The sequence below is a fragment of the Pelodiscus sinensis genome, chromosome 13 (assembly GCF_049634645.1).
Source record: "Pelodiscus sinensis isolate JC-2024 chromosome 13, ASM4963464v1, whole genome shotgun sequence".
NCBI classification, from domain to species: domain Eukaryota; kingdom Metazoa; phylum Chordata; order Testudines; family Trionychidae; genus Pelodiscus; species Pelodiscus sinensis.
Window position 1 is genome coordinate 26,310,520 of NC_134723.1, and position 17,970 is coordinate 26,328,489.

General features: G+C 44.9%; 1 protein-coding gene across 6 annotated transcripts in view; it reads right to left on the reverse strand.

Annotated features, from left to right (window-relative positions):
• ATRX (ATRX chromatin remodeler) overlaps positions 1–17,970 on the reverse strand; it is a 200,468-nt gene that overhangs the window by 48,646 nt on the left and 133,852 nt on the right. For all 6 annotated transcript variants that reach the window (XM_006136188.4, XM_006136189.4, XM_006136187.4 and 3 more), the window contains 5 exons: positions 14,128–14,258; positions 13,726–13,814; positions 13,367–13,539; positions 2,361–2,514; positions 1,938–2,041 (listed from right to left, as the gene is read on the reverse strand). In XM_006136188.4, coding sequence (XP_006136250.1) covers positions 1,938–2,041; positions 2,361–2,514; positions 13,367–13,539; positions 13,726–13,814; positions 14,128–14,258 — 651 coding nt within the window. The remainder of the gene's footprint in view (positions 1–1,937; positions 2,042–2,360; positions 2,515–13,366; positions 13,540–13,725; positions 13,815–14,127; positions 14,259–17,970) is intronic.

The window sequence follows — 17,970 nt, forward strand, 5'->3', positions numbered from 1 at the left end:
GCAAGCCCTCAGATAAGTCTGCAATAAATATATAAATAGGAAGCATCTGGAGATCTATTTATTTCTAGACTGCTATTATATTGTTATTTCTAAGTTCCTATATCAATTGGTATTTAATTGCCCAACATTGTGCTGCCAACACAAAATTATTTTAAGGAATGTTATATATGAATTGAAACCTATTGCAATGCAACACAAGGGAACAGGTATAGAAATGTGTATGTGATTAAAATCTCAAAGTATTAAATTTTTCAACACTGCCAGGATCATTTCTTTTACTAACCCACTCTTAAAAATGAGGCTCAGACTCAGTGTTTTTCCATTTGTAAAAATTATTTTCACTTCGTGATGCCTTCACAAAGTCTTCCTCTCCCTATTTCTATAACAAATACATCCCATCTGCTTAGAATATAATAAATACATGAAATACAGCACACGCCTGAAATCAGTATCAACAGCCTAAGATCCACAGCTGATGGGGTAGACAGCATGCAACTGGATCAATAGCCCTCCCATATTTGATGATGTTGGGAAAGAGTAGCAACACTTCTGGTCTGAGAATGAATTAGCTATTTCATCTCCCTTTCATCTAGAGTGAACAAAGCTAAAAAAGAGTAATTAGCTTTACAATTTTAAAGTCTGCTGTAAAAGGTGACAAGTTGAAATGTGAAGGAAATGCGAGCATTAGTGTCAAAGGAAAAAAGTGATAAGCAATGTGTAACCTGAGTAACAGAGCCATACTCTTTGGGTTAATACACTAGCTGTAAAATGGACTCCATCTGGACAACCCAAAATGATTAAATTTTTCCTATAGAATATCACATTCTGTTTCTATTTGTTGAGTTTAAGAAACTAATATATTGTTTCCACTTCAAATGCTCTCTTCAAATGTCCAGAACTTCTATTTCAAAAACAAGACAAAATGCAGAGTCCTTATTCAAGAGTATATATGTGTCAAAATGAAAGATTTTAAGAAAGGGCCATTTTTGAGATAATCAAATGCAAAATAAACTAACAGCTGAAAAAATTCTTAGATATAATATAGCCTCCTCAATGTGTTAAAATAAATTTAAAAATGAGTCAGACATCTGAAACCAAGCCTGAGAAAAATCACCCGCAAATGTACTTTAGTGTTCTGCATACCTGACGACCACAGGATTTAGAACGAAACTAACATCCTTACCTAACAATACACACCTCTTATATTTTACATATCTGCTTAATGTCTGTACTTCAGTTTGAATCTCATAATATTCATGTGAAATAGATTTTATAGATGAGGTACAGAGAGACAGGATAAATAACTTGCTATAGGCTCCCCAGTGAGACTATGCCAGATGTTGGATTAATATGCAAGACTTCCTGGACCTGGGGCCCATATTCAATCCACAAGACCAAGATATTTTTCAAACTATAGAATTAGCATACAAATACTCAAGAACAAATACCTTAAGGAGTTTATTAATTAATTTTCTTAATGACTTTCATAAGCAAAAAAATAATTCTTCCTTCTGCAGATGCCTCTATCTCCAAATTAAAACATGAAAATATTACAGATGCTACACTAAGTTATACAACATGTTGTCCCACAAATACAAAAACTAGCTCAACAACTTACTTTATATTGATTTTGGCAAATCATCTGGAGAATTCAATTTTACATAAATTTATCCTTCCAGAGTATAGTACAATCAAATAACATCTTTAGACCCAATATTTCATACTGTCTTTAAAATGGAGTTTAGACCACAATATGTCAAATGTTGGGTTCTCTACAGAGAATATCCACAGTGATGAGCAGGAAAACTAGAGGTACTGGCAATGGGTTAAACTGGATTGAATTAAAGTTCACACCCATACTATTTGTAGCAGTAAGTGATATTAAGAAATTCTCTCCACAATCAAGATTTTGGAAGATACAGAAATTCTATACTAACCTTTATAAATAACAGGTTTATCTTTGTCAGTTTTGTCCCTGCTTGCCAGTTCCAGAAAATCTTCTATCAAATCCAGTGATATTAGAGACTGGCTAAAAACTAAACTGAAAGAGAAACACAGAAACAGACAACATTTTTCCACTAAAATTCAGTCAATACATTTAAATTTCTGTATTGTTTTGCTTTACTTCTCTTCCTTCACTCTGAACATGATCTTTAAAACAAACAGAGTATATGTCTTTGGAAGAGTTCTAGAACACTCTTCTGATAAAAATAAATTAAACACACACACACCTCTAACACAAATTGAGCTGTAGTTCTAAGCTCAAAGTAAGTGTTAAAGGGTAAACACTAAAGAAAGCTAAGTCAGAATAATATATTTAAACAAATTCATAAATAGATCTGTAATTTGACATGGCTTACACTTTATTCCCAAGCTCCTCTGCCATGCGAAGAATTTCAAAGAGAAGAACCATTTTCCCAGAATGTTCCAATACTTCAGCGTCTGCATCAGTGACAAAATCTTTGTACCAGTCTGGTGCTGGGCTGCCTGGGTTGGAAGAGGATGTGGCTTTACCTGTAGAATAAAAGTTCTATTAAGCTAAAAAGAATCTCCTTAAAATGATAAGACTTTTCCTAAAATGCAAACGTTTAAAGATCTCTAAGATATAGAAGACTGATCCCTTCAACTAAAAATTCTGCCAGTTAGTGGTATGGAATTAAAACAAAATTCAAAGACAGTAGTCTGCTATCCTTAGAGAATCACTATCTGTCCACTTTTTCTATGTACTATTTTAACATATAGCCTTGTCACCTGCCATTTACCAAAAGTAATATCCAGCATCTTCACCCATAGCTAATATTTGTTTCCTAAAACTCAAATTACAGATTTTACAAGAAAGGTATACTTATATATTCGATCATAAGCTGAATTGTTTTGGTAAAAAAATCAAGCTGTGAAAAGCAGAGCTCAACTTATGATCGGGTCATTGTGCTTCACATTTTTTTTCCACTGGGGGGGAGGGGGTCATCAAACCTCAATTCCCAGCCCAGCAGGGCAAACCTCTGGAACACTAGGATGTTTTATGTAACTGTTGTGTCTATAGCCGTGGTCACCAACCCGTGGATCATGATCGACTGGTTCATCACAAGGCCTCAACCAGTCTATCGCGAGGCGTTCTGGGACCCCCATTTCTCCCCACCCTCAAGAAGCCCCACTACCTACCGCCAGCAACAATGGAGGTTGTGGCAGCTTCCCGCTGCATGGACAGAAGAACTGAGCTGCACGTCACTTCCGGGGGTTCTGGAAATGTGCTGGTTGCTTCCTTGCCCCAGGTCTGTGGTGTGCCGGGAGCTTACTGGGGGAGTCCCCAAAGGCGCACACTGGGACTTCCCTTTTCTGCGGGAGGGGAGGTGTCGGCCCCAGAGGGGGCGTGTGCGGGAGCTTCCCTGCTCCGCAGGAGGCTCATGCCAGCCCCGGCGGGGGTGCCCGATGGGGCTTCCTTCCTCCGTGGGGGGGAGGGGGAGAGTGTCGGCCCCAGAGGGAGGCGCATGTGTGGCGTTCCCTGCTCCGCGGTGAGTTGGCCCCAGAGGGGACGTGCACAACAGGGGTTTCCCTGCTCCGTGGGAGGCGTGCGCCGTCTCCACAGGAGGCATGCAACAGGGCTTCCCTCCTCTGTGGGGCAGGAGGAGTTCTGGGAGGCAGCGGGTGCAGGGGAACCCAATTACTTCAAACTTCCTTCATAGGCCATATTTTTTAGACCTTTAATCATTTTTGTCGCTCTTTAGATTTTTTCCATTTTTCCTACATCTTTCCAGAAATGTGGTGCTAAGAACTGGACACAATACACCAGTTGAGGCCTAATCAATGCCAAATAGTATAATTACTTCTTGTCACTTATTTACAACATTCCCACTAATAAATCCCAGAATGATGTTTGCTTTTTTCGCAACAGTGTCACACTACTGATCATGGTCCACTATGATCACCCCCATCCCTTTCTGAAGTACTCCTTCCTGGAGTGTTGTTTCCCATTTTGTACATGTGCTACTGATGGCTCCTTCCTAAGTGAAGTACTTTGCATTTGTCCTTACTGAATCTCATCCTATTTACCTCAGTTTATTTCTCCAGTTTGGCCAAATTAAAAGCATATGCCTGTTAATGGTGTCATCCATATTTGCCTTAATTCTAATCTATAGTTGCTTAACAAAACAAAACAAAAAGCAAAGGAGGAGACAATTTTCATAGAATTATTAAAAATTGATATTGTGGTAATACTCAGAGGCCTTCACCAGGAAAGATCCTTTGTACTAGGCAATGTACAAGTACAGAATGCTTGACACAAAGTGTTTACATTTTGTTTTGGAACACAAATGTCTTCCTAATTTAAGTCTACATAATGTTATTCACTTGAGATTATAAATAACTATCTAATCTTCTATTTACACAAAAGCTTTTAGTTAATTTGTCACTTCTATACCCTAATAGCTGACTTCAGTCAAACTACAAGAAAGCAATGACAGATACTGTGGCAGGGTGTTGCCCTGCCCTGGCCCTGGCCCTTTAAGGCGCCAAGGAGCTGGAGGGAGGAGAGCCCAGCTGAGGTCCATAAGGAGGGGCCAGCTGAGGGCTATAAGAACAGCTCCTGGGAGGAGAATGAGCTACCTGCTTGCTGCTCTGGAGGAGAGAGCAGTTAAGACCTGACAGCCAGGGAAGAAGGAGGCTCCCTGGAGGAGGGCAGGACTGGGGAGGCTCAGGCAGGAGGAACCCAGGCTACATGGTCAGAGGCCTAGTGCTGCATAGGAGGCAGTCATGAAGGGGTACGACGAGCATAGGAGGCAGCCCTAAAGGGCTGGGCTGCATAGGAGGCAGCTGTGGTAGCCCTGGGGGAGGCTGAGCCAGGGAAGCCCCAGGCCATAAGTCCGGGAGGTAACCGGGCAGGCAGAGGCGCACCTGTGGCCAGGGAGTAGGGGCCTAGAGATCCTGTGGCCTGCCCGGAGGGGCTGTTAAGGGGCTGGCAGGGAACCTGAGGCCAGAATGGTGCAAGGGGAGCTAGGAATCCCAGAGAGGAAGAACTGGGGGGGGGTTCCCAGGAGGAAGGAGGACCCTGAACTATAACAACATGGACTCTCCCCTGGAAGGGGGGGTGCGGACAAACTATGGAGTGGTCACTGCCGGAGGGTAGTGACCTGAAGAATACCACCACACCCAAAGGGGGTGCATCAGAGCAGCTGGCTACGTCTCTCCCAGGAGGCCACCCAGGAAGGAAGAGCCGGGCAAAAAGGAAAGTGAGTGAACCCACTACAATACTTTAGGAAAATTTGTCTCACTGTATTACTGTGCCAAAATAACAGCATCCCGAACAAAACAAGCACCATATGTTTAGCTCTAGATTTGACATTCAACAAGATTTGGTTGTGAACTACAGATTGAACCTCTCTTTTGGCACCCTTGGGACCAGACAGTTCCGAATGAGGGAGTTTTCCAGATCACAGGAGGTCAGTCTTTTCTAGAAACATTACCTACACTTCCACTGATTACAGAGGATATTTAGGGGTAAATTAGAGCTAAGTAACAGCACAGAACACTGAGAGCTAGGACTGGTGGCTATAAGCAAACTACATGGAGCTGTAAACAAACTTTATGGGGCCACGGGAAATGTGGCCACACCCATGAAAAATGGACATCTAACTAAAATTATGCCGGACCATGGATGTTTCCTCCCTTCCGTCGTGCTGCTAACCCAGCAGGGATTGGCAACCTATGGCACCCAACCAGCAGCATCACTGAGGGTAAGCAGCTGCTGCTGATGGTGGGCTTATGGAGGGTTGGGAGAAGAGGAAAATTGCAGGTCTCTGGCAGGGAACAGGGCGTAGAGGCCCACTGCAGGTGGGGGCCTGGACTGCAAGCTACCTCAGCTCCTGAGCCAACAGGCACCATGTGGCAGGCGGCTGCCAGAGTTTTAAAGTGCACTGCTCAGGCAGCACCGGGTTGGGGAGAGGCGGCAGTAAGGCCCATGGCAGGGGGGCAAAGGAGGCTACGGGACATGCCTGCTGCTGTGTTGAACCACTGTTTAGCATGCTGACCAATGCTGTCTCATAGCTCCCATGTACTTCCCGTCTTTCTGTCCCTCTTTTATGTTATACTTTGATTGTAAGCTCTTCATGGCAGGGATGTTTCAAGTAAGCTGTTAGGACACTGATTTGTCTCTTGTTGTTGACCACATACACAGTGGCTCTTTCATACACTAATAATGATATGACAGACTATTTAACTTTTTAAGGAAAAGTCATATGGCAGCAGGACAATATGGATGTTAAAATGTGTTTATTTGAGCAAACGTGTTGCAAGAAGCTGATGGTGGCTGGCAGCACTGAAAAGGATGTTGCAGAAATCTAGATGCAAGATGAAGCAGCCTGTGAGTGTTTTCTGAGTGGATAGGAAAGGCAGTAACTTTGAGATGTTATGAACAGGGAATGTGCAAAATTTAGATATTGCTTGGATGTGAGAAAGTAGAGGATGAATTTAAGTTAGGGGTAGGCAAAATCAAGCCCGGAGGCCAGTTCCAGCCTGCCAAGCATGTCTCTTCGGCCCACCCAGCTGATTAGCAGAGTGTACATAATTATAGCTGGGAGTGCGTGTTAATCTGCCCCTCCCCCCACTTTCCTCTGTCCTGCACCAGAGAGGATTCTCCTGCTAGTGGGGGGGGGGGGAGGAGGAGGAGGAGGAGGTGTCCAGGGAAGAGAAGAGGAAGATCTAAAGGAGAGGGAAATGCTGAAGTCGAGGTATTTCCCTTGCCCCTGTACCCCATCTCTGCAGAGCAGGGGTTGGGAATATAACAGAGCTACTCCAATCTGAAACGTGTGGTAAGTGACTCAGGCTATATCTAAACTGCAGGCTTCTTTTGAAAGAAGCTTTTTTCAGAAGAGATCTTCTGAAAAAACTTCTTCCGAAAGAGCGCCCACACACAAAAATGCATCGAAAAAGAGATGCACTTTTCCGAAAAAGAGTGTCCAGACTGACTGGACACTCTCTCGCATAAAAGGCCACCCAGAACCGTTTTAGGTCACCAGTTGCTTCCGAGTGCTGGTACCGGAGCCTTGCAGAGACGCACTTCAAGAGACCGCCCTCTGGACAGCTGTCTCTCTGCTTCTGCTGCATGCTTGCCTACCTCTTCGAAGGACAGCAAAGCTCTCGGAGTGCCTGCTGTGGTTGCCCTGCTTTTTTGGATACTTTTCCTCTTGGTGCCACATGGCCATGCTGCAGTTATGGCAGCACTTTTTGTCAGCTGCCTTCCTGGTCCTGCATGAGCTCGACCCCGAGCTCATTCTGGGGACCCTCTCCCTGGGTGCGAGAGCTACACTCTGGTAACCACAACCCACTGTGAAGAGGCATTTCAGGAGGCTTGACACCAATTCGGACTGATGGGACCAGCTGGTCATGGAGCAGTGGGATAACCAGCAGCAGCTCCAAAACTTCTGCAAGTGGAAGGCCACCTTTTTGGAGCTGTGTGTCTGGCTCGCCCCTGCCCTCCAGAGATGCAACACCCTGCAGGCCCGCCATCCCCTGGAGAAGTGGGTCGCAATCACCCTCTGGAAGCTTGCTACCTTAGACAGCTACCAGTGGGTGGGCCCTCCTCATGGAGGTACGGCACTTTGGGGCTGCAGTCCTTGCACCAATGGGAAGGGGGGGGGGGGGGGGAGAAGAGAGTCCTGTTAAAGGGGCACCTGCGGGAAAGGGGGGTTGGGAGTGGGGGAGGAACCGCACCCCTGGGGGGTTGTGCTGTCCCGCCCTCACACAGCCCTGCTGGGGAGCAGCCTTCATAGGGTGTGGCTCCTGGAGTGTTTGAGGGGGGTGGACAACCCCCAAGAGCTCAGGCACTCCCTTTCATTCTCTGTTTCTTTGTCTCTTTCTGCAGGTTGTGAGGGTCATTAACTCGATCCTGCTGCGGAGGATCATCTGCCTGGGAGACTTGGATTTGCTGCCCTGGGGTTCCCAAACTGTGGGGGAGCGACTGATGGGACCCACATTCCCATCTGTGCACCGGAGCATCAAGTGGCCCAGTACATCAATCATAAGGACTACTCAACCGTGTTGTAGACCCTCTTCTACCACCATGCACTGTTCACGGACATTTTTGTCGGGTGAGGCATATGATGCCCGCATCTTCAGGAACTCTAGCCTATGCGGGAAACTGGAGGTGGGCACATTCTTCCCCCGCCGTGACTTTGTGGTTGGGGACGTGCAAATGCCATTGTGCATGGTGGGGGACGTGGCTTACTCCCTGATGCCGTGGCTAATGAGCTATACACAGGTCACCTGGACCCCAGCACTGACCAATTTAATGCCCACCTCATTAAAGGTGGAGTGCGCCTTTGGGCACCTGAAGGAGTTGTTCAGGTGCCTGCTGAGCCGCCTGAACAGGGGGGGAGCACAACATCTGGAGGTGGTCGCAGCATGCTGTGTCCTCCACAAGATTGTGGAGAGGAAAGGGGAGGCCTTCCTCCCGGGGGCGGGGGGGGGAACAGATGGTGGCAGCGAGAGACAGGCTTTCCAGCAGCCGCAGACAGATGCCATCCGCCAGGCCCATCAGTCGGGGGTGCACATCCAGGAGGCCCTGAGGCAGAGGTTCTCTCAAGCACCCCTGTAACTCTCCCCAGGGCCTCCCCAATAAAGGCCTCTGGCTTGCAGCCCTATCCCTTCCCCACCAAAACTCCTCCCTTCACCCCTTCCCTGACCTCTCAATAAAAACACCTATTTGATTTTTAACAAAATGAAGTCTGTATTGATATTACATTAAACAAAAGGGTGCAGGGGGAGAGGCGCTCAACCTGGGGGGGGACAGGGACCTCGTTGGAATAGGTATCAAGTGGGTCCAGGGACTGCAGGAGGGGGAGCTGGAGTGGGGTCACGGATGACAGGGGGAGGGTGCATAGACATCACCGGGGGAGGGAGCAGAAGCACCGCATGGGGGGCAGGTTGAAAGGGAATGGGCATAGCAGGGGGCAAGGAGGGTGGAAGCCAGGAGCAGCAGTATCAGACGGGTGTGCCATCATGCACAACATGATGGCACACATGTTGCCACACTGCTGCATGAGCTGGTCCCATGCGCTGTTCCACCACTCAGCGTCATCACGTATCTTCTGTGCCAGGGTCTGCTGCATGTCGTGCAGGATGCTGACATGCTGGTGCATGAGGTCTTCCTGGACACTGGCGAGTCTTCAGGTCCTCCAGGCTCTGGCGGCTGGCTGCGGTGGTGTGGCTCTCCCCTCAGTCCCAGCTGGTCTGGCTGTGAAGAACACAATGAGGGAGAGATGGTCAGTCATCCATGCAGACACTGTCCCTGAGGCCATGCCCTTCTCTGTGAGCAGCAACCAACAGTCCTCGGCCCAGAAGAGGGGGATGTCCTGGGAGCAAGGCCATGTGTAGCCTGCACAGTGGGCCGTGCCTCATAGGGGCCCCAAGGTGCCCAGGGGACCATACTTCCCACCACCACAACTCCTCCAGCACATGGACCAGCAGGCAAGGCAAGTATCTGCCCACAGTGATAGCCCCAATGGGCATCAGAGGAGCTGGGAGCAGCCTGGCCCTCCCTGGTGTCTGTACACACACCTAGGGCTTACAGCACGGTTGGCGGGAGCGGGTGGTGCCTTGCACATGCAGGCATGCCCTCATGCTGTGTGTGGCATTCCTTGGGGTGTCTGGGATTGTCATGGCAGGTACTGGGAGTATGCCCTCCTCCCCCTACGTGTGGCAGGATGTGTGTGGCCTCCCCTGAGCCTGGCAGCAGGATCCTGCCTGTGATCGGGGCAGCCTGCTGCGTCTGTGTGCCACACTAACACTGCACATGGTTGTACGATGTCCAGCCCAAGCGACACTTGCCCCCCGCCCCGTGTGTGCCTGCCTCCCCTGCCCTGTGTGTGTGACAAAGCGAGAGTACTCACCTGAAGATCCCTCCAAGGCAGCCTGGGAGACGTCCTGGCTGACCAGCAATGGCTCCAAGGACAGCGATGGTCTCCTTCTCCCCCTCTGGCTGGCTCTGGACCTCCTGCTCTTCGTTCACCATGACCCCTGGCCAGGCAACAATGGGGTCTCGAGGCTGGAGTCCATGATGATGGGTTGGGAAGATGTTTCCCCACCCCACCCCAGGATTTGATGTAGCTCCTGATAATAGTGTGCCCCTGAACACTCCTGGGGCTGTTCCCTGAAAGGACCATTAAGGTTGCGGGGGGGCTTGAGACTCTTCCATGGGTGGTATGTCCTGTGGCAGGGAGAGCCATGCTGTAAGGTGCTGCTCTCAGGCCAGCTTCCTGCCACAAGGCTTGTCCAGGGTGCCCTCATCTTTAAGAGGGGCCAGGAAAAAGGAATTAGAGTCCTGATTCCTTTGGACAAAATGTTCACCAGGGCACCTCTGCTATTTTCTGGAGGCCTCTTCTTTTGATAAAAGCCTCTCCTCCCTGTCCACACACATCTTTTTCCAAAAGAGCTCTTTCGGAAAAAGGCTTTTTCCTCATAGAAAGAGGATTACCAATGCTGGAAAACCCCTCCGTTCTTTCAATTTTCTTTCACAAGAACGCGATTGCAGTGTGGATGTAATGCAGGTTTTGTCAGAAAAACAGCCATTTTTCTGAAAAAAAATCTGTAGTGTAGACATACCCTCAGAGGAATTAAAAATGGGGGAGGGGGGAAACAACAGAGCAGGGCAGATTTCCCTTAAGGAGACAGAGCATGGCTTCTCTCAGAAACTTACCCAGCAAACACACCATGACACATACACAGCTGCATACACTCAATCTGTGTCGAAGTCAGTCAGAGAGAGAGAGAGAGAGAGAGAGAGAGAGAGAGAGAGAGTGTGTGTGTGTGTGTGTGTGTGTGTGTAGCCCTAGCTCCAGCCCCACGCCCTCTATCCGAGGCCTGGAGCAGGCACACAGCCACATATTAAAACTCATGAAGTGCCCCGCCTCTCCCCCCACCCCGCCGTGAAAATTATTGCCCACTCCTTATTTAAGTCCAAATGAATGAGAAAGGAGTTAGTCAGGAGGACTTGGGGCAAGAGATCTGATGAAGAGCTCTATTTAAACTAGTCATGTGGCACCTTATAGACTAACTGAAGTCTAGGAGCATAAGCTTTCGTGGGCAAAGACCCACTGCTCCAACACTTCAGTTAGTTTATAAGGTGCCACAGGACTCCTCGCCGCTTTTGCAGATTCAGACTAACACGGCTACCCCTCTGATATTTAAACTAGGTGAAGCTTCAGCTGACAGTTAAACATACATGAGGAGATGTCCAAGAGACGTTAAGATTGGTTGGACAGAAGGAGGCACATCTGGGACAGAGGCAGATCTGAGAGAAAAAAAGTATAGCAGGAGAAATGATGGTGAACAAGGACAAAGCCCTGTAGGACAAAACAGAAAACTGGGGGCAGTGATGAGGAGGATTCTCCAAAGGATATGCGGATGCAGCAAACAGAGAAGGAGAGCAGTCACAGAAGCCCAGGAAAGATAAGTTTTCAAGAAGAACTTTTTGGCCAATGGTGTTAAAAGCAGCTGACAACTCAAGGACACATATTAGTTCAGACCTTTGGCTAGAAAGAGGACAATTGAGATACTGGCAAGAATGGAGCGCAAGGGTCAAAAAGTGGACTGGAGAAGAATTCCATAGACTGTAAGCAGCACTTTCAAAAGTTCAGAGATTGAAGGATGAAGGGAAAGGGGGCAGTACTTGGAGCCACACAGTTCAATTTAAATTCTGACAGCTGCCTGCTCACGTGGCAGCTGCCAGTGGAATGCTCAAGAGCTGGTGGCATGTGAGGAAGGCCTTACCCCCCCCGGCCTGTGCTGCATGGAGTCGGCAGGGGCCAAAGCCTGAAGGTGGGGGGGTGGGCTTAACCCCTGGCCTGTGCAGCAGGGAGCCAGTAGCATGGGGAAGGGGGAGCAGGAGGAGGCCATGCAGCTGTGGGCAGAGGGAGGGGCTGCGGGACGCAGAGTGACGCACGACGTCACACACATCCTCCAGGAAAAACCTTTTTAAAGCATAGTAAATTAATTGCCAATGTATATATTGTCCACATATAAAAGGACCACCACCCTTTTACAACTGTATTTTAACCACAACTGTTTATAAAAACACGGGAGCACATAAATTCACAAATTTATTTAAAATTACGGATTCGATTTCATTACCGAAGAGTTTCAGAGGGGTAGCCATGTTAGTCTGTAACTTTAAAAACAATGAGCAGTCCCTGTCGCACCTTAGGGCACATCTACACTACAGAGAAGATCAAAGCTGTTGCAGTCAATCTTCCAGGGTTCAAATATGCAGGTCTAGTTAAGACATCTTATTCAAACTGAGAGGGGCACTTCTGTTGATGCCAGTAGCCCTGCTTCCACGAAGTGTAAGGGAAGTCGAAAGGGAGAGTGTTCTCACTTTGACTTCCTGTAGTGTGGACAGCGCCAAAAGTCAAGTTAAGCTACATTAATTGCATAGCTGAAATCGATATACCTGAAGTTGTGTATCTTAATTTGACCTTATCCTGTAGTGTAGTCATACCCTTAAAGACTAACAAAAATATGTATGTAGCATCATGAGCTTTCATGGGCAAAGCCCCCGTCCTCAGAAGGCATCGCCTTCTAGTAACAATAAAAAGATTAATGAGCATCTGAGGAAATAGCTTTTGCTCACTAAAGCTCCCTCTCAATAGAGAGAGACAGAGACAGAGAGGTAATTTATCTAGGAAAAGTTATTAAGCCCCTAATCAAAATGTTCACTTACAAAAGACTCTCATCACTCAGCCAAAACAGAAAACAAGGTTTTTTAAAAACTATTTGAAAGTGAAATCTACAAGTGCATGCACGTAGAACAACAATCTCAAAACAGACACTTTATTCTAGCTATTACAGCCATTTGCTAGCTGAACATTTAAATCAGATTCCAGATGCATCAATGATTATGCAGACTATTATTGTTTCTAATCTTTCTGTTCAGATTTCCTCACAGACCCCCTTTAGAAGGTGAAAAGTAACATCTTTCTCTATCATCCAGCAGCACTGTTCATCTCTAAATTCTACTTTGACTTGACCTTAAGTTTTACAATAAAGCAGTTGGTTTGTCTCACCTAAAGCAGACTTACAATGTATTTTGTTTAAAAAAAAAAAAGTATTTGTTAGTAGCCGAGTCATAACACAAAAGCTTACCTATAGATATTTTAGAAAATGAAGCCTATTATGACAAGTATATCTATATTAAGGTCTGGGTTTTTTTTTGGGGGGGGGGATGAGTGGGGGATATGACTTTATTTAACTGATGACTCACCAGTTGTAACCGGGTATAGTGTAAACATGTATTGCACTCATTTCCAGCTTTGTCAAGATCTCCTTTTTTCAAAATGATGCAGCATCATATCCAGGTTTATGTATGTATGATACTCACCTTCCTCTGACTTTGCTGCCAATGGAGGGTTGTTTACAAGTTCCTCTGTATTTCCTTCTCCTCCCCCACGGGATCTTGAATTCCAGACTTTAATCACTTCAACATCATTATCACTTCCACTTCCGCTTGAGCTACTATCTTTCTTCACTTTTTTCCCCTTGGATTTTTTTTTCCTAGAAACATAACATAACGTATGTTCACTATTTAAAAATCTGCTGGTGAGAGACCCAACAGTTGTAACAAAAACAAAAACACAATACCACCCCAAATATTGCTTAAATTTTTGTAACCTTAATAACAATAAATCTAACAGAATTTAAGTTATTCATATATTTTTCACGCAGAAAAGCTTAATTTACTTAGCATAATCATCAGAGCTTAAACTCATTGAAGTTTCATCTGAATCTGAAGCTATGAACTCATCCAAACTGTCTTCATCAAAGTAGCCCTGAAAAACAAAAATACATATTTAAGTACTATCATCTAGCCTAATGCCTCTATTGAACAATTAATCTGCCTATTCCTCATTAAAACAAATGAAGAGTTCAGTGAAAGAGCAACATTTCAAAATGTTCCAATAATGAAAAAATTTCAAGAAAAACAAAATACTGGTCATAAGTGAAACAGAGAACAAAAATCACTGTACCCCAAAGTGAAAGAAATTTCCATTAATTCACAAATACTCTAACCTATCATTTGTCACATCTTATTTGGAAAGTTTTCCATGGAGCCAGAAGTATGTATTTTGATGCATCATTTACCTTATTTTCTTTACTAATATAGTCCAGCTGTAAACACCAAGGGTGAGTCCAGATTCTGCTTAACATCTGGAAGTCCTGGAAGAGCTTAGCTCCGGCTTTGCCTCTTCCACCTTCACTGCTACAACCTACACCTGACAATAAAGTTCAGATTATAGAATGAAAGCTTGAAAAAAGTTTGTTTTCCCCTATGAACACCACATTTGTTTAGTATAGTGTGTTCTCTCCATGTGCACATCTCAGTGTAATTTCTTTTTTGCAGAGGTAAATCACTAGGCCCTGGTCTAGACTAAGCAGTTATTTCGAAACAACAAGTGGAGCATCCACACAACCAAGCCTGTTATTTAAAAATAGTTATTTCAAAATAGCAGTAGTGTGGACACTCCACTGCTGCTATTTAGAAATAACTACACCACAGAGTCATTCAAAGTAATTGCTCCCCAATACTTCCTGAGGCTCTAAGTCGAAACAGAACATCCATATTAAGAGAGCTTGCCATGGACTAATTTTGAGGCTTCCCTGTAGTGTGGGCACATTATTTCTAAAGAGTTATTTTGGAAGTTATTATTTCAAAATAAATTATTTGAAATAATTTCCTACTGTAGACATGCCCGTCGCTACAGGATTTTTTTCAAATTAAACTGATCAAAATTAGATTCCCATCTCTTTCTTGAAAATGAGTTACATGATAGCATTTTTTACAAAGGAGCTCATTCTCTCCTCAATGGGAGTTCATATAAATCCCAGTGAAAGGGCACTTACATCTCCAAGTCTGTAAAAGCAATTTTTTATAAAACCTAAGATCAGTATAAATATTATGTTTTGAAGTTTCAATTAATTCAAATCAGTTTAATGTAAGTATTTCCTTGCACATTTTGTAATTTTTGTTATAACTAGGTTTAAGTACCTGGTCTATTTTCATTGACCAACCTGAATTTGTTGCAAAAAGTGAACAGCATTTGTGGTTAACGACTGAAAAAAAAAAAACCCTTATTTTTAATAGCCTAAAGCAAGGGTGCCCAACCTATGGCCCACCAAAGCATTTCCTAAAGGCCTGACGCCTGTTTCAACAAAATATACTAATAGACAACTCATTAGCATTAATCAGGTTTACATGAGTTTATTGTTTTTTGCCTGTTTTCTATAGTGCACATTATATGCACTGATGCACATTTTATGCATCGTCTTTCTCTGTATTTAAACAGGTTGTTTCTATGTACAGTATTGTCTATTTAGATATACAGAACAGAATCTGTTGGCTCATGCAACGTTGCTCCTAGGTTCATGTGGCCCTCCTGCATAATAAGGTTAGATCTAAAGCAGCGTTTCTCAAACTGGGTCCATGGACCCCACTAAATAACTCCTCCCCATCTCCCTCTCCCTCCCAACACCTCCCACTAGGGTTCCCTGAGGATGCAACACTGGTAGGGAGGAGGAGGAACAGGGACTTTGGCTCTCTGCTCCAGCCCAGAGCCTGGATCTCCTCTGACACAAACTACTTTCCAGAGCCTGCACACCCCCCTCCTGTACCCCAAGCCCCTACCCAAGCTTGGTCAAAATGAGTGAAGGAGTAAGAGCGAGCGAGCGAAAGGGGATGGGTCATCAGCGAAGGAGGCAAGATAAGGGCTGAGGAGTTGGGCCCCCTAAAAATCAGAATGGGGATCATTGGTTTGCTAAAGGTTTGAGAACCACTTGCCTAAATGGATGTCAAAGAAACACTGTTAACTTGAAGTTCTTGAGAATAATTTTGTATTTATCTGTATAGTGAGGCCCGTTTTAAACAAAATAATTGGAAAAACCATACATTTTCTGAATTGCAAAAATAAATGCCTGTGGGTGAGCTAGACTCTAAAGCTTATTCAAGATTCAATCAACAGGCTATAGAAGAATGTAATAAAATGAAGGCATAATGGAAAGTATGATAGCAAGCTGCCTTTTGCCACACTACCAAGAATTATACTTCAGTTATTTCAATGTAATAATTATTCTTTTATGTTCCAAATTAAATAAAAAAAATAAAGCTATGATAGATGGGATAGTTCTCATGGAAAGAGTTGCTACAAAAGTGCTCAGACCAGATGGACTAACTCCAAGTTATAGAAACAGAAAAGAGCACCACCTCTAAAATCTATCAAGCAATTAACAAAAATTACTACATTACCATATTAATGAAAATTAGAAAACATTTTTATTATCTGGAATAAAACCTAACTTTCAGATTGCATATTTTAGTGGCAACTTGTGCCACCATTTGAAAGTACTTCAATAAAACAATTAGCTTATTACTTTTATTTGTATTTGCAGGCAAAAAGATCCCACTAGTAGGATTCAGTTTTCAGATATTTAACTAATACAAATAAAAATTTACTTAGTTGGAAATGCTGGAATACCAAGCAAACACAGAGTGGCACTTAACATAGGTATCAGTCAAATGAGTCAGAACAGCGGTGAGGAGCATGTATCTCACTGGGGTTCCATCGGCAGCCCATGGACTCCCTATCTGCCCCCCAACCTCCACATCCCTCTCGCACAATTGGGCACTGGAGCCCTCCCAACACTTCCAGAGTGCCACAAAACGCCTGATTCCCACTCCCTCCAAGAGCTGGAATGCAAATCAGCTGTTTGTAGCTGTTCAAGCTCTGGGAGGGAAAGGGAAGAGTTGGGACAGAGTGAGAATTAGGCAATTCATGGTGCTCCTAAGCGCTGGGAGGGAGGAGGAGCAGCAGTTAAGTGCAGGGGTGGGGTGAGAATCAGATAGGGGGTCTACGGGCCATATGCAGCTCACTGAGACAAAGGAGGGCCACTCGTGCATCCCACTCACTAATCTTGGGTGCCCACCACTGGCTTAGAAGGTAGCAATATAGCTGAATATTAACAAGGAAGACTCAAGATCTAGAAAGAGTTGTGACACTATCAGCCCTTAAATGTGCTGGAAAGATGTAGTCCCTATTTAAAAAAACCAAAAACTCTAAAGATTTGTCATAAACATGGTACATCCCTAAGGCATGATTAAATGCTCACTGAAATACATAGGAACCTTTCTATTGACCTCAATGGGCACTGGATCAGGCTGTTTGCTTACTATCAGCTACAAGGTAAAAGGTGTGCAAATAATTGCTGTACAGTAAACAAATAAGGAATTCTTCAGTGGCAGTACAGAATGAGAAGATTCTAATGGATTAGTCATACTGGGTTATTTTTTTCTGTCAGTCTGTGCCCCATTAGATACATATTAGGGATGAAAAAGGTTGACCGGTTAGCATTAGGCTTACTGGCATGCTGACCCAGTAATCAGTTAACCAGCCCTGCTCAAACCTGGCAGCAGGCTGCACCCAGCCAGCAGAACCCTGGCTACAGTAAGCTGGAGCAGCCCCAGCCAGGCTGCAGCAGCCCCCAGTAGGCTGGACAGCGGGACCCCAGCCACAGGCAGCCCCTACCTGAAGCATCTTCCGCCACACCTGGCAGGCAGGATCTCTGCCTCACAGAGGCCCCCGATGCTCTGCACCAGCCCTCTAATGGTTAACTGGTTAAACTATTTAATTTTATTCATTAAACTAGTTAGCTGTTTTATCAGGTATTTACATCCCTAATACATATTGTAAGGATATATATTTTTTGTAACTTGGTAGGTTAAAACACAGTTTATACCAGGAAACCTGAACATTTCCAAACAAACAAACAAACAAACAAACAAACAAACAATGTATAAGAAGCCAGCAAAAGTTTTGAAGAACTCGAAAAACTACTTCTATTGCTCTGAGAGAAAATACTTGTTATGGGGAAGAAAATACTTGTTATGGGGAAGCAGCATGTTTTACCTACTGAGCTGCTTTGATAAAAAAAGCT